This window comes from Marmota monax, unplaced genomic scaffold (assembly GCF_021218885.2).
Source record: "Marmota monax isolate L192 unplaced genomic scaffold, Marmota_monax_Labrador192_F-V1.1 WCK01_AAM20220418_F8-fsc00025, whole genome shotgun sequence".
Taxonomy (NCBI): Eukaryota; Metazoa; Chordata; class Mammalia; order Rodentia; family Sciuridae; genus Marmota; species Marmota monax.
Genome location: NW_026691950.1, coordinates 2,085,470 through 2,103,426, shown reverse-complemented (window position 1 = coordinate 2,103,426; position 17,957 = coordinate 2,085,470). Strand labels below are relative to the sequence as shown.

Here is a 17,957-nt window from a genome sequence, read left to right as displayed (position 1 = left end):
TTTCAAAACCTCTCAAAAGCCTTTATGAATTTGGCCTTCATGAAGAAGAGTCTGCTATATGGAGGATAAGACGGAGTCTGCATTACACTGTTTTTGTGCATAAAGCATCAAGAAATCTCTGATAAAGCAGGGAAGTCTGATTCTGGCCATGCAATACTTTCAATTGTCTCATGGTAAAATTTCAAGGAACATTAGGCAATAAAACAGATCATTAATCTCAACAATTCTGGTCTAACTACTCCTTTGTAAAAATATCTGAAATGTCACTTGTTTTCATGCTCAGAAATAAAGCTACCTTTTTCTACACTGTAGCCAAGAAACATTTTATTACATGCCATACACAAAATGGCAAAAATGAAATAAGTGGTTACCCTAACTAAAATTGGATGGGAGGCATGACTTAAGAGCATATATCCTCAGGAAATTTATCCATCAACAGATCTTTAATCTTGGACTTGGCATTTTCTGTTGTTGAATAATGGTCACAATAAAAAAGGACATTTTAATGTATGTCAGCAAAAATCATTAATGGAACTTATGAAGACATATAAATTCATATTAACTGGAGAGTTTCTGCTAAAAAGTTTCCACACTGTCAAACTAAACTACATTTTAGCAAAAGTCCAATTCCATTTAAAAATAATTTTTCTTTCAAAAGAATAATTTAACAGCAAAGCTTAATCTATGGTATGTATACATATAATCTAATTACATAATATATTATCAAAGGAACACAAATATATTTAATATATTCTATATTATTTTTTAGAATTTCAAAGTTATGATAAAGTTTTATCAGACGATTTCTGAAAATAAATGACTTTTTTATTGCTGGTTTATCGCACCACATAAATGTAGCAGGGAAGTTACACCCTAGTCCAAGTATGAATCTAGGCCTAAACCATGAGGTTCAATTCAGTTAACTATTATGATAAACAGACTGAGCATACTGTTACTGTTTACCTAACTACATATGGGCAATTATCATTATTAATACCAGAAATCTGTACCCACCTGAAGCTATGGCTTGTGAGGTATTTAATGACAGCTGGTTTGATGCGAGCAACTCCTCCCTGGCTGTGGTTTCCTCTCCCAGTAATCACAGAAAGATAGGGCTTACCACCATTCTGTTTAAACTCTGTTACAACAGGAATTGGAACAGATAAAATCACTTCTTACATTCTCAACAGAAAACATGCCTTAACTACTCAAATGCATATGAAAGGTTCATGATGATTTAGAGGCTCATTACCTCAGAAAGCCCCCAAATTAAAAATATGTTTTAAAACATACACTGCTGGGCTGGGGTTGTGGCTCAGTGGTACAGTGCTTGCCTAGCATGCATGAGGCACTGGGTTAGATTCTCAGCACCACATATAAATAAATAAAATAAAGGTCCATCAACACCAAAAAAATATATTAAAAAAAAAATACATTGCCTCACAGCAATTTCTCCACCTGAAAAACTTAAGTGGAACTTCTCCTATGGGAAAGGAGATTTCCATGCATTACTGCAAGTTCTCTCTGAAATGATGGTGACAGCAACAATATTAATTACATCTAACAATTACTATACACAGAGGGTTGGGCATGCTTTAAATGACTTATATTTTTGTCTGAATCACAGTTTTGCCAACAAATGACTGTATGACTGTGCACAAGTTACTTAGCTTCCCCTGTGTCTGTTTTCCTCATCAGGAAAATAAGATAACAGGATTACTTTATAGACTACCCCCCAGGAATAGCTATTAGCAAACTCACTAATTATACCATGAAGTGTAGTCCTACTGTTAAAGATGATTGTTAAGAAATTCTTCCTGATAGATAACAGTTAAAATACTGAATGAGCCTAAGATTTTTGAACAACTAAAGTTCCTGCTTTAGAAATGACCTTGGGAAAGCCAGTATATAAATCTTGAAGTTAATGACAGCTGTAAAAGCACAAAAAACAAAACCTGCTCATGATACAAAGTTGATTTAATGAATTCAATAAATATCTTCGTTCATAAATAGCACAAGTTTTGCTCTTAGCATAAAATACATAGAAACATAACATAGCATTTCATCTTCTGCTTATTAAGTTGTCCTAATACACCAAGAAAACCCCATCATATGTTTTTTCAAGTTTTATCATCTCCAGAGCAATGTTAGGCTTAGGAAAAAAAGAATTTTGTATTTTATTTTTATTGATTGATTGATTGATACTGGGGATTGAACCCTGGGATGCTTTACTATTTAGTTACATTCCCATTCCTTCTTGTTATTTTATTTATTTATTTATTTATTTATTTATTTATTTATTTAGAGACAGGATCTTACTAAGTTGATGATGGTCTTGCTAAATTTCTGAGGCTAACCTTAAACTTTCGATCCTCCTGCCTCAGACTCCCAAGTCACTGGGATTACAGGTATCTGCCACTGCACCTGGCTAGGCTTAGAATTTTAAAAGAACACATTGCTCTTGCATTTTTAATTCCTTATATTTGCCTAAATTTCCCATTTCTACTCTAATCCATAGCCATTATTTCAAGCAATGTTGTTAAAACTCATCTCTTTCTGGGTGCTACCTATAGTTAGGTTTCCACTTTATAAAAAGGCTTTATACTACACACCTGTAAATAAGGGAACTGTTGTTTAGGTATGTTATACCCCAAAAGTTTACTTACCAAAAATACCTTAAATCTCTTAACTGACCATAATTCACTCTCACACACTCCTTCATTATTGTTCCCCTTATAGGTTAGGTCATTTATACCACCTCACCTTTCAAAGTTCACATGCTGCCCTGAAGGTATTGTCCAGTTGATTCACATGCCTCAAAGTGGGAGTTCAGAGGATATTTGCTTCATTAATTAATTAAAGCGTATGTTTAACTTCCCAAATTACAGGCTGTTCCTGCTATTTAACACTTTTGAAAAAACTCTTTAACTCACTTTTCAGCACATTCCAGACTATTTCAACTGCAAATATATCAGTATGTATCTCAAAAAAGCACTCTTTTAAAAAATGTCACTACAAGTCAGACACACTGGTTATGTGTCAGTAGTCATAGCTACTTAGAAAGCTGAGGAGGAGGATCACTTGAGCCCAGGAGTCAGAGAACAGCCTGGGCAACAGTGAGCCCCCATCTCAAAAAAAAACAAAAAACAAAACAGCAACATCACCATCTTACAAAATTAATAACTCCTTAATATCATCAGTTTCTAAAAGTTTCTCTCCCAGTTATTTTTAAAATGTATTTTTAAAGTGATTTGTTTGAATCAGGATTTATTTTTTCCACATTTTTACTGGTGTATACATGATGATGGGACTTGATGATTTGTTGGTACATTTTCCTACATGCACACAATATAACAATATAATTTGGTCAATAAATTTCCCCAGCACTTCCTCCCACCCTCCAATCAGGATTTAAATAAGTCCACATATTACATTTGGTTGATGTGTATATGTTTGTACACATAATACACACACACACACACACACACAGTGGTGCTGGGGACTGAATGGAGATTGAATGGCTAGTATGTGTATATATGTACACGTATGCATACACATACACATGCATTTTGTTTTCAATACTGGGATTGAATTAGGAATACTCTATCCTGAGCTACATCCCCTCCCTTTTTTGTTTTGAGATAGGGTGTTACTAAGTTTCTCAGGTTGCCCTCAAACTTATAATCCTCCTGCCTTGATCTCCTGAAAAGCTAGGATTATAGGCAGATGCCACCATGCCCAACTTAGTGTTTGTTTATTTGTGGTCCTGGGGAATAAGGATTTGGCTCAGGTGGACACTGAGCTACATCCCAAGCCCTTTTATTTCTTATTTTGACACAGGGTCTCACTAAGCTGCCCAGGCTGGCCTCAAATTTGCAAACTTTCTACTTCAGCCTCCAGAGGGATTATGGGCCATGCACCAGCACTACTGGTCAGCTTGGTATATTTCTTAAGTAACTTTTAATCTAAAGGTTTTTCCCTCCTTTTGTGTTTTTCTTTAAAAAATATTGAGGAAAAAATGATTCATTTATCCTAGATTTTTGACAATCTGGATTTGCTGATGCATCCCCATTCGTGTTGTTTAACATGTTCCTCTATCCCGCATAAATCTCTACAATATGTAATCAGAGCTAAAGGCTTGATCAGCTTCTGGTTGGATTTGGGGGCAAAAATACTCTGTAGGTAGTGATGTGAACTTAAGTCACAAAACACAAGGCCCAGATGTCTCTATTTTTTTTTACAAATCTACAATTTTGACAATCCTTTTATGTTGTGACAAAAAGCAATGCAGGGCAGAGCAACAGTTTTTCCCCTGAAAACGCTTCTATTCAACAATACTACCATCTGGTGGTGATTTGCAGTAACTACAGGCTACTATAGGTCACCTCATAACAAGATGGGCTTTGGCTTCCAGAAAAAATTTGTATTTTAGCTATGAAGAGGTGTTACCATGGGCAAAGTATTTCTTTTTTCTTACAATTTTTTTAATTGAGATAAAATTCACATAACAAAATATCATTTTAAATGCATAATTCAGTGATTTTTAGTATATTTACATTTTACAACCAATCCCCCTAATTCCAGAACAGAGAACATTTATCATCTCCAAAAGAAATTCTGTGCCTATTAGCAGTCACCTCCAATCACACTCCTTTCCAGCCCCAGACACCATGAATCTATTTTCTGTCTTTATGGATTACCTATTAAGACATTTGAATAAATGGAATCATACAATTCCACTGTATGGATCTACTACATTTTGTTTGTGTATACACACACACACAGAGATTATTCAATGATGTAAAAAGAAGGAAATGTTATCATTTTCAAATATGGATAAACCTAGAGTGCATTATATCAGTTAAAATAAGCCAAGCAGAGAAAGACAAATACTGTATAATTTCACTTATATATGGAATCTGAAAAGGAAAGTCCAGGAGAAGAGAGTAGTGGTAGCTGGGAGATATTGGTTAAGTGTACAAACTTTCAATTTTAACAGTAAGTTCCAAGGAGCTTGTGTAACACTGGCAGCTATTACAAATATCACTGTATTATATACTTGAAATATGCTAGGTCTAGATCACAAGTATCCTCACCACACACACAGAGAGAAAAAAAGTGGTCACTCCAGGAGGTATTGGGTGTACTGACTTGACAATTCTGCAAAAATCTATCACCTTATTATTTTTATATTTTACTAAATATCAATTAAACAATTTATATCCTATAAATATCTATTGCTTAACAAACATCAACTGAACAAAAATATACAATATTACTGAAATGTCTCATTTATAAGTCACAAAAGATTCTCAGACTACACTACACCTCCCTTCAATAAATATAGCAAATAACCAAGACTGAGATATAAAGGGAAACAATGTGAAAAATGGTCATTCCAATGAGAACTGTCTACAAGAAGGCTCTATGGAAGAATGACGAATATAGCTATGCTAAGCCAACAAGACACTCATATACGTATGGCACAGATATCCCCAGCCTGCATGTTCAGTTGCTCCTGAATTTGCAAGTTATATCAAAAGACAATTTCTATTCACAATAGAAAAATGGATCATCACCTCACTCCTACCTTCAGTTTTCTGCTGTAAAACTGTCATCAAATGTTCTATTGCTTCATCCACATGCAGCCCATGGAGGTCTAAGACATTCTGCGGCAGCAGGGAGGCATTAACTTTCTCAAAGATCTCCACAGCAGCAAGGTGGTTGGCTTCTTTCATTTTCTGCTCATGAAGACTGCCCTTTAATTGTCAACAAATCACCAATGGACATTTCAGATATTTTCTACTTAAATGAAGAGGAAACTAACATTTCCTCTGCTCTAAATAAAAGGCAGAACGATAAGCCTAAAATCTCAAATAATCCAACGGGCTAAAGTACAAGAACCGCACCAAAATTTAGGTAAATTTCTGCAAATTAATAATGTAGTTTTAAAATATTGAATCATGGTTTCTACCAAATTTTTTGAACCAAAAATCATAAAAGAAGGAAACTAAACACTAGCCATCTCATGAAAGAGCCCACTCATTCAATATTGATAACAAGGTGTGCCCTTTGATAATCTTGGTTTCAGGGTCATTCCCTCTCATCATCCCACAATTACCTCCTACAGTCATCACCAGGGCCCTGTTATCAGGGCTCACAGAGCTATGCCAGCTTGACACCTTTCTGTGGTCAACCACAAAACAGCCATTGTGGAACCACAAAATGAAAAGTAAATCCAGAGGATTTCTTAAAATACCATGCAAAATGAGCCCCGGTGGAAATTTAATTTCCCTAAAAAATATTAATGTCATTTTCTTTTTCTGACCATAAAAGTGATACATTACTAGAGATTCAAATACAACAGAAAGCCCAATACCCACTAATTCCACTGAGATATATTCTGCTTCCTTTCCTCCAGAAAACTTACCCATTTAGAAGTGGCACTGAATGATGGAATCTAATCTTAAAGAAAATATGGACTGTCAGAATAATATGTAATTCACATAGGCTATAAATATGAAACAACTGAGTGGCTGGGGCTCAGTGGTAGCGCACTTGCCTGGCCATGTGTGAGGCACTGGGATCATTTCTCAGCACGACATATAAATAAATAAAATAAAGATTTATCAACAACTAAAAAAGTGTTTAAAAATATATAAAACATAGCATTCAAAGGAGATGAAATTCACACAACCACATTTTGTTTACATGAGAACGCCTTATTGATATCATTTATATAATCTCCAAACCACGCTCCCTACCCAGTATAATATAATCACAACACAGTACAGGTGTTATCTGCTTTAAGTTATTTAGATACCACCATAACTGACAAAGAAATGAATTAAAATCAGTTTTCTACTTTACCTGCTGGGCATAAAAGGTGGCAACATTTTTCTTCCCCATTCGGTAAGCTTCCTTAGCTTTGCTATAGCATTCCATCCTCTTCTGCTGGTGCAGGAAAGCCTCTGCCCTGTAGTCATCATACTCAGGGTACTCGAAATCCTGGAAAGATGGTTCACTTGGGGTATCTTCAGTCTCCTTCAATTTCTTTGCCTATAAGATATTACATAGTAAGTAACATTCAAAGACAGTAAAAAACACATATCTTCAGAAAACACATACAAAACTTGGGCTCTCTCATTTATCATCTTTCTTCTCAAAAAACAGATTCTACCTTTTAAGTCAGGCATTTATTGACTATCAGTAACTTTTTCATGTCATTAATGTTACCCCCCCCCCTTTTTTAACCATTCTTACCTCAGGAGATGATGAAGAGTTCCCTAAAGTTATGAAAATATAATTAGGTCACATACAAGCCAAAAAACAGAATATGAGATATTGAAAGAATAAAACTCATTTATCCAATGGAGGAATTCCAAGTTCATTAAAGGTAGAAATGGCATATTTATCTTTTTAAAAATCCAACTGAGAACTGGTGGTATATCAGTGGTAGAGCACTTGCCTAACATGTACAAGGGCCCTGAGTTCAATCCCCAGCACTGCAGGGGGCGAACTGATACAATAAACTGAACAATCTTCTCTTTAAAACAGAAGAGCCAGTCGTGGTGGCCCATTCCTATAATCCCAGCAACTAGGCAGGAGTATCAAAAGTTCAAAAGCCAGTCTCAGCAAAAAGCAAGATGCTAAGCAACTCAGTGAGACTCTGTCTCTAAATAAAAAATACAAAATAGGGCTGAGAATGTGGCTCAGTGGTCCATTGCCCCTAAGTTCAATGCCTAGTACCAAAAAAACAAAACTGAAAAAAGAGCTTGAGGAGTTATCATGGCTGGTAGTTAATAAAGATTGTAACTTTGTTCATGGGGCAGTTTCAACCAGCTAATTAGATGAGGTCAGCCACTAGCTACTGAGGTCAATTAGCTATTACTAGCTATTACTCAATTTCAAAGATCTTTTTAAAAAAATTATCATGTGATAATAATCATGTGATAATATTATCATATTAAAATTATCATGTGATAATAATAATGTATAAAACAGACCCTTAAAGGAAAAGTCACTGTACTGTAAAGATAATGAAAATTAACTATTATGTAAATTGCCTCAGTGCTCTCCACCAAAGAGGAAAATTATATTTTTAAAATAATATTGTCACATCGTGCATCCAAATATCTCTAGAATATCAAAAACCAGTGTTAAAAAATAAATAAAATACAGCCCAGGCATTGTGGTGCACATTTATAATCCCAGCTTCCTGGGAGGCTAAGGCAGGAGGATCATAAGTTCAAGGTCAGCCTGGGTTCAATGAAAAGAAAGAAAGAAAAATACAGTGATTTTTTTATATCCAATTTACCTCATTTATCTTCTTTTGGTGTTTGCAAAGAACTGCCTGCAAACAGCAATTTCGTCTCTCCTAGCTTATTATAGGGGAGGGAATTAATTAATACTACTTAAACTTACTTCCTTAAAAAGTAAAAGAATTCCAAGCAATAAGTGCCACACCAAGTAATTTAATAAACATTTATAGGCATTCAATACCAAAACCAAAACAAATTATAAATTTTAAATATCATAAACAAGTCATATTTTTTCTGATATCATGAACTGAAAGTAATAATGTAGGTTATTTGTTAAAATTTAAAAAGCTGGAAATTGTTATTTTGTTAGAAGTATTATCAAGAGATAAATTATAAAGTCATAAAACAATCCTTAATAACTTTGGCTTAAAATTTTTCTGTAATCTTTAATGTATAGTAAATATTATATAAAAATTATAATGTATTATATAATGTACATGTATCATACTAATTCATTAAAATTTTTTTTTCACATTTCTTGTCTGTGAACAGAGTTCAGAAGCCAAGAAAGACTAGAAAAAAACTGGTATAATATATACTAGTAGATGATTATATAATTTCTCCACTATTATATTTTAGCTTATTTGGACCCTAGAACTATAGAGGCTTGAAAGAATAATAACATTACCATGCTTCTAACTCATTACCAGACCTAAATCAATCAATTAATTTTTGCAACAAACACCCAACTTATTTTATGAAAAAACAATGCAAGGATGCCTCTTTTATAAAAATATTCACAGACCCTATCTTCTTATTCACTCTTGCTGGTGCTTAAGCACAGACCAGTTTATATTAAAGTTCAAATATTCTGAGTGCCTGGCTTACCTTCCTGATAAAATCAAAGACTTCAGCGAGGCAGTTTAATAAAAATACTTTCTACAGCCTGGTGCAGTGGTGCATGCCTGCAATCCCAGCGACCTGGGAGGCTGAGACAGGAAGATGGCAAGTTCAAAGCCAGCCTCAGCAAAGTCGAGGCACTAAGCAACTTGGTGAGACCCTGTCTCTAAATAAAACCAAAATAGGGTTGGGGATGTGGCTCAGTGGTTGAGTGTCCCTGAGTTCAATCCTCAGTACCCCCCCAAAATAATACTTTCTACAGTGTTTGAAATTTGCACAATGCCTAACACTATGGACATCATAAGTCTCTTACAGCAAGGGTCTCTTTTTACTAAACAATGCAAATCATATTTGGTTCTCTAATAAGAGATCTTTCATTGCCTGTTTTCAAAGAAGAAAAAACAGTAAATGATAAAAGATACTTTCTCAGGTACTCTTTTAAAATGCAGCTGGCATTTATTTTTATATCCATTTCATACGAATGTGCTATATTATAATTTCATTAACAAGAGCCAAGTGAAATATTATTTCTTTCCTAAAAATCCACCTAATAAGTATCACTTATTCTCTTATAAGCCTGATTGATGCACTCTAATGCCAAAATCATTTCCTATGGATAACAAACCTGTACATTTTAATAAAGGCTAAAGAAATAAGTAGTAATATTAAAATGTACAGATTTGTTATCCATAGGAAATGATTTTGGCATTAGAGTGCATCAGGCTTGTTAAAGAATCCTAAAAGATCTTTACCAGTTTTGTGACACCTGCCCATATTTTGTGAGCAAGACTAATCTCCAGAATAACTTAACATTTTGGTCAAGGTTTATATAATTCACACAAACTCCCTTTTCTGATTTTCCAGTCATCTCCCACTTCAAACAATACACCTCTCCTCCCTATCATTTCCCCCATCATCAGAATGACCCACAGTGCCTTGAATACCATTAGGACAGAGAAATAATCTTCATTTCTAGTCTGGCCTACAAGGCCGCATGATCATTCTGTACACTATTTGCATCTTATAATAAATGGCATCTATCTATCATGGTACCTTATTTTCCATATGATCAGAGGCATCAAGGATATCACTTAGATTCTGTTCCAAGAACAGCAATAATAGGTCACATGAATAACAGAATTACCCAAGTCCAATATATCAACTATGTCATGGTGAAATATTCAAAGAAAAAAAGGAACAAGTAATTTATCCCTGAGAATTCTTAGAAATAACGATAATATAGGGCTGGAGATACAGCTCAAGGGTAGTGCTTAATGTTTTATTTTTTGATGCTAGGGATTGAATCCAAACAAGTCTTTACCACTGAGCTATATCCCCAGCCTGGTAGAGCTCTTACCTAGCATGCCAGAAAGAAGGAAGAAAGGAAGGAAGGGAGGGAGGGAAGGAAGGAAGGAAGGAAGAAGAAAGGAAGATAAAAAGAGCAATATGATAAAGTTATGTAAAAATGTCTACTTATATAAGATTAATATACAAAAATTTTTTATGCATTTACAGTGAACAATACAAAAATAAAATTAAGAAAATAATTCCAATGTAAAATGTGCAACAACTTTGGAAAAAGAGCAGGGTACTTTCTCAAACAGTTATGTTTCAGCCCACATATTTACACTCTAGATCCATTATATTATAAAACCCCACTGCTATTCAATTTTGGGGGTGCACATGGAATTCTAAACCAAATATGCTATTGGTCATTAAATTTCCCATAGTCAATGGTGAGAAATAATCCTTAAAATTATTATGCTTAATGAACAAATCTTATTTTATATATAATTATCTACCATTATAGTGAAAAAGTAAGTAATTGTATACCTTTTTCTCTTTAGTCTTCTGTGCAGTATGAGAAGTGACATTCTCATTTTGGTGAACAAACTCTTGAGCTACAACTGTTTTTACAGGATCTCCTTCGAGAACACAGTTTAAAAATTGCACTGTGTGTTCTAACGAATAGCTGTAGAAAGTTTAAGTACAAATACAATGTCAATATGTAAAAATAAGATATGTGGAGACATTAGCATAAGCAATCATCAAGTATTTTGTAAGAAATAAATTTTCAACACTGAAACAAAATGTTTATTGTGTATTTCAAAGAGTCAAGAATGATCTACAGGAAGCTGATCAGGAACAGGATCACAAAAACTAACTTTAAAATTCTTAAAAAATTTCCAAAAGGTAACAATGGAGGGAGGGAGGGATGAAGAAAGGTTGATCAATGGGTACTAAGTTACAGTTAGATAACAGCAAGATGTTCTAATGTATTATTATATAGAAGGGTGATTATATTATCTATATTATCTACATCTATATAATATTAAACCACATTGGATACCCTCATGTTCTAATATCTAAAGAAATTAATTCCAAAGAAAATGATAAATTATTTCACACTACTCATTATTTCAGACTATTTATGCCTCTCATTTCTTCCATTGGCCAGATAATGAAGTGTTGACCATATCTGAATATTTTTGAAATGTTACAGGCAGTTATCTAAAATAGTATGTATTAGTACTCTTCAATTTATCATAGATGACTTGTGAAGGGAAGCCATTTGGGACTTGCAATTTCGCTTTAATCCTCTCATGATGCTGCCTTAGAAAAGCTCAACACAGAGGGGTTTCTAGGGGCTGAACGCTACTAACAACTATCCAATCTTTTTGAGCCCTTAAAATCACCTACCAGCTGGACATGGTGGTCCACACCTGTAATCCCAGAGACTTGGGAGGCTGAGGTAGGAGGATCATAATAAGACCCTATCTCAAAATTTAAAAAGCTGGGGATGTAGCTCATGGTAGAGCACTCCTGGGTTCAATCCCAAGGATCACAAAAACAAACAAAAAATCATCTGCCCACTCATGGGGCTGGAAGTTAGTCCCCACCACTGGTATTGTTTTGAGGGTTATGGCCCTAGATGATTATACTTCATTCATAAGTATAGATTATAAGATTATAGTTCAAGTATAGAAGTAACTTAGCCCACCTACCCTCCTTACCATAATGAAGCTGAAGCTACTGTTTGCTAAAAGAATCAGCTGTTGGCAGATAACCACCCACTCCAAGAGCCTGACTAACCAATCACTCTGACCATCCCTAGAAAGGACTCATGGAACCCCCTCACCTTGCCTGGGGAATACAACTCTGAATTGTTTCACCTCAAATCCTCTGGCCCCTGCCCCAACAGAGGAGAGCTACCAGATGCCAGCAACACCTCCCTATCCCGGAACCTTCAGAGATCTTAATACATAATTTTAAGAAAACAGTAGGTTGGTAGTAAAAATAAATTTTAAAATTATGGATTGAAATAATACTATTTAAAAACTAATTTAAATGACTTACTTAGAACTTTGCATACTTAACAGAATAATATTCTTTTCAAAAGTACTCTATAAAATATTTATAAAAAGTAATCATGTATTAAACCACAAGGAAAATCTCAAATTCCAAAAAATAGAACTCTTTTTGGCCATTTTCTTTCTTATTTATTTATCTATGCACGCAGTACTAGGGGTTGAACCTTAGGGCCCTCTACAGCTAAATTATATCCCCACCCCTTTTTATTTTTAGTCAGGGTCTGGCTAAATTGCTGAGGCTGGTCTCAAACTTGGATCCTCTTGCCTTAGCCACCTGAGTCACTGGGTTTACAGGTGTCTACCATCATGCTTGGCAAGAAAAAAATTTTAAAAGGGTCAACCTTACTAGTAATTAGGAAAAGAGAGAGAGAGAGAGAGAATAGAGAGAGAATTTTAATATTTATTTTTTAGTTTTCAGCGGACACAACATCTTTGTTTGTATGTGGTGCTGAGGATCGAACCCGGGCAGCACGCATGCCAGGCAAGAGCGCTACTGCTTGAGCCACATCCCCAGCCCAGGAAAATAAAATTTCAACAATAATGAAATATCTTTTTTCCTATCAGATTGGCAGAAACTTAAAGTTCCTAATATCCAGGGAGGTTATACTCTCTGTACATATAATTAATACAGCCAGTCTTTATTAAAGGAAATTTGCATTAGCTATAAAATTTTTCAATGACACACACTATAAAGCAACAATTTCACTTTTAGGAATTATCCTACAATAGCATTCACCCATGTACAGAAAGATGTATGTTCAGGGATGCTCACTGTAACATGGTTAGAATTTTCTTACCAGAAACAGAGGTATATTTAAATAATTATGGCACTTTGGATTAATCTGCAGGCTTGAACAAGAAAAGAGCAGATCACAAGGACAGAAAAATAAACACTAGCAAAACTACAAAATCAGTACATAAAATACAATCTCTTATTTAAGTACACACACACACACACACACACACACACATGAAAGCAAATAGGCACATATCATTAGCACATATGTAAGAAAAACATTGAAGAATATGCATTCCCAGGAACTGTTAGCCTTCTACATTATATACATTGCATTTAAATTTGTTTATATATTATTTTTTAATGAGAAAAAATAAAAAAAGATTATTTGGCATATGCTTTCAGTGACATCAGAGTAGAAACTCTAGATACTCCTTCTAGTACTCACTTGTGATCCTTGAAAATGTCCACCAGAAAATTTTGGTTAATGGCTGGAAATATCTTAAAGAGCTGCTTCTCCTTTAGTTTAGTGGCACAATCTTTTTCAAACATAAGTGTCTCCCTTTTCTAAAACAAAAACATAAAAATCACCTTTTAAGATGAAATTTATAACACAAGCAATGCTAACCAAAAGAATAATTATTTTGTTGCAAAAAAACTAAGAATTTACAAGCAATCACAGAATTTCTTCACTGATTAATGGTTGAAGTTAGTAGTGTATCATTGCACTATTTATTTATATCCCATTTTTAGAAAGTATTTGAAACCCAAAGGACTTAAAATCAGCATAGTACAGGGACACAGCCACATCAATGTTTGTAGCAGCACAATTCACAATAGCTAAACTGTAGAGTCAACCTAGATGCCCTTCAGTAGATGAATGGATTAAAAAAATGTGGCATATATTCCATATTATGTATATAATGGAATTTTACTCAGCAATAAAAGAGAATAAAATCATGGCATTTGCAGGTAAATGGATGGTGTTGCAGAAGATAATGCTAAGTGAAGTTAGCCAATCCCAAAAAACCAAATGCCAAATGTTTTCTCTGAGATAAGGAGGCTGACTCATAGTAGAGTAGGGAGGGGGAGCATGGGAGAAATAGAACTCTAGATAGGGCAGAGGGGTGGGAGAGAAAAGGAAGGAGCAGGGTAAGGTTAGCAAGGGTGGTGGAATGTGATGGACATCATTATCCAAAGTAACTGTATGAAGACACAAATTGGTGTCAACATACTTTATATACAACCAGAGATATGAAAAATTGTGCTGTATATGTGTAATAAGAATCGTAATGCATTCCACTGTCATTTATTTTTTAAAAAATCAATAAAAGACATTATATCATCTGATGATGCAAAAAAAAGAAAGTATTTGAAGTTGCTCATAAATATATAACTATATATATATATAATCACACAGATGTGTATGGGTGTATAAATATGTACACACACACTTATATACATATCCAATACATTCAATCATATTAATAAAAGAATATATATATATACAGTCATGCACCACATAACACCATTTCAGTCAATGACAGACCACACATACCATGGTGTACCACAGCCTAAGTGTGTAGCCTACACTCTCTTGGCTCAAGCAAGTACACTCTATGATGTTCACTCAACATATTGCCTAATGTCACATTTCTAAGAACATTATCCCTGTTTTTAATTGATACATGACTATATATAAATAAATAAAAGGTTAAGCATGGGGTCCAGTCTAGGAAACAGAATTAAATGAAAATCACAAACAAGCACAATTGATTGAGTCAGAAACAATAGCTTAGTATTTGTACTAACTCATACCAAATCATGTTTTTCCTGTAAGGCAATTTCTTCCGACATTATTTCTCTGAGTGATACTTTTTTAGTTTGAGTATTCCAATGATCCAACAAGGGGAGCATTTCGGGTGCTGCTAAAGTCTTCAGCAATTTTTTGCCTGTTCTCTGAGATGATTTTTGTTCAGGATTATCAAGACCAATATGTCCAACCAGGGAAGAATCTACAAGAGCAATATAAGTACTGTCAAATCCTCAACAATTAATGTACAAAATCCAACAGAGGTCAAGGAAATGTGCTACTGTTTTTAGGTTTTACTTTTCAGCTTTTAAATATATAATAGCTCTGAAATTTCAAAATACATCTACACATAATTGCAAACAAGAAATAAAATGTGTAAGTGTAGGAATATTTCAAATGAGAGCATTGATCTGAATAAAACTATTAATCAACTTAGCATATAATGGTGACATGTATTTAGGACACTAATAAATAAAGGAAGTTGCAGCCAATGAATTGAGCAACTGAACCCATTGGTCAGTTCTGCCCAGCTACTGCAAGGACTGAGAGGATCAATATTTTGGCAAATCTGAAACTCACTGGAGGCACACAATAAATATTGAGCTAATGATATTCAAAATAAAGAACTGAACATTCTAAGAAGTTCACAGTAACAGAATTTAATGTGTAAAATTTCAGCATCTCTACAGACACATGCTGACATATTGCTTTGTTTTCCCAGGGAGAGAAGAAACAGCAAACACTGGCATTCCCACAACCACCATACACTCCAGGCTCTTCTACCCCTCATACCGCTCTAACTGTGGAAACTATGATGTGAGCATAGGTCTGAATCCCAACCTAGAGCTCTATGCCTTGGTCACAGCTGGGAGTGGACAAAAGAGATGCCTGGAGGATTTCATGAACAAAGAAGTACCCTTATCAACACTCTTCCACCCCTCAGCAGAAATCAATGAAGACAATGCTGCCTTAAAGGAATCATCTGTAATCAAGTATTCAAGCTGGTAGGATGTACCAAAAAGCAGGCTGGCCTTTGGGCTCTAATATTTTAACATCAGTAAAAACTTTGAATAACCATGTAATTATTCAACAATGCTCTCAGGTATTATATTTTACTGTTCTCAAACCAAAATACTTTTCATTCATGCAGAGCAAAACCTTAATAGGGAACACTTTGACTATATTTATTAGATCATACTTTAGGTGTTTCACAGCACTCATGATAAAGACATAGTACAGAGGTTTTATTCTCCTTTTTTATTTTATATCAAGATTCAATGTTAAAGCTCAGCAAGGTAGGGTATGCCTGTAATTCCATAGGCTGGAGAAGCTGAGGCAGGGGGATCACAAATTCAAGGTCAGCAAGGCCCTAAACCACTCAGTTAGACCCTATCTCAAAGTATCAAAATAAAAGATTCTAGGGATATAGCTCAGTGGTAAACCACCCCTGGGTTAAATCCCCAGTACAAAAAAAAAAAAAAAAAAAAAAGGAAGGAAGGAAGGAAGAGATTAAATATTAAATACTTTTAAAGAACTTTCATTTACAAATCAAAATTTGAGTAACATTTTTGGAAGGACATTTAGAATGAGTTCTCACACACACACACACACACACACACACACACACGTTACAACATTAAGACAAGAACATCAAAAATAAAAATACATGCTTTACCTTGAATAACCTTGCCACAAGATACTTCCTCTTGTCTTTGTCGCTCCTAAAAACGAATGCAGAGCAGGGGATTAACAAAGGAGTGCACTGGTAACCAAGCTCACAGGTTATATTATTTTTCTCTAAAAATCATTTCTTTTTATATAATTGTAAATTGTTCTTACTAACTGTAAGGAAAACAATAAAACTAGATAAATGAAATTATAAATATGGCTATATCTACATACTGTTCCACTTACAGAGCTCTTACGTTGCATTTTCTAAAAAAATGTTTTTGAAATTTAATCAATTCACATTGCAGTGTTTTAGGGAATAAAAACCTCACTGTTTATTTTTTTTCTTTAAAAAAAAAAAAAAAAAATCAACAATCACACTGAGCTCCATCGCTAATTATATAATTGGCCAGTCTGGAAATAGCTCAAATACTGAAAAGAGAAAAACAATCAGTAATCTGTTAACTGGTAAAAGTTCATTCTCTCAAAGTCAAAATTCAATAAAACTTTTATATAGTATGGTAGATTTTATTGAAAACAAAGGTAACAAAATAAGACACAAAAGGAGTTCTTCATATAAAGAAGCCTACCAACCATTACAGATTCTTTCCATTTCTCATGAATCACTTTAGCCAGATTCAGATCTATATGAACCACACAATCCTCAACTGTTAGAGACCCTTGTAAAGGGGAGAAAAAGAAAAGAAAATACATTCATTACTCGTTATATATTTGCAGAAAATGTACTCAACTATCATATGCATTATAAAGCTGATTTGTATTATTAATTAGTAACTTATGCTCATCTATTTACTTAGCCTATTGGAATATTTTTCTGTTGTCATTGTTTTCACACTTCTTAATTGGTACAATTATACAAAGTTTCATAAAGAATCTAAGTTATTCACTTTCCTTAGTTTCAATACATGTAATTGATTCATTTCCATTAGTTCAGATTTTTCAGTAAGTGTGTTCTAAGAAATTAATTCTTGCTTTAAATGTATCTGGAATAGCACCAGAAGACTCAAAGAAGCTCATCTGTGTAAGTGTGAGATTAATACCACAGTAAATATTCAATTCACACATGGGATGGATACAAACTACAATATAAATGTTCTCTACTTCTTCAAATCTCTTTTTATTAAATCCTCTAAGACACATGCTGAGCAAAAATTAAGGCACTATGTGCAGTCAGCACCATAAATTAC

The 17,957-nt window shown here is 34.3% G+C and overlaps 1 protein-coding gene across 9 annotated transcripts in view; it reads right to left on the bottom strand.

The window, feature by feature from the left end:
* Positions 1-17,957, bottom strand: part of N4bp2 (NEDD4 binding protein 2) — a 74,971-nt gene that overhangs the window by 7,263 nt on the left and 49,751 nt on the right. For all 9 annotated transcript variants that reach the window (XM_046452224.2, XM_046452064.2, XM_046452136.2 and 6 more), the window contains 8 exons: positions 17,344-17,429; positions 16,757-16,802; positions 15,087-15,283; positions 13,717-13,835; positions 10,995-11,133; positions 6,871-7,059; positions 5,591-5,759; positions 1,015-1,138 (listed from right to left, as the gene is read on the bottom strand). In XM_046452224.2, the coding sequence (XP_046308180.1) occupies positions 1,015-1,138; positions 5,591-5,759; positions 6,871-7,059; positions 10,995-11,133; positions 13,717-13,835; positions 15,087-15,283; positions 16,757-16,802; positions 17,344-17,429 (1,069 nt within the window). The remainder of the gene's footprint in view (positions 1-1,014; positions 1,139-5,590; positions 5,760-6,870; positions 7,060-10,994; positions 11,134-13,716; positions 13,836-15,086; positions 15,284-16,756; positions 16,803-17,343; positions 17,430-17,957) is intronic.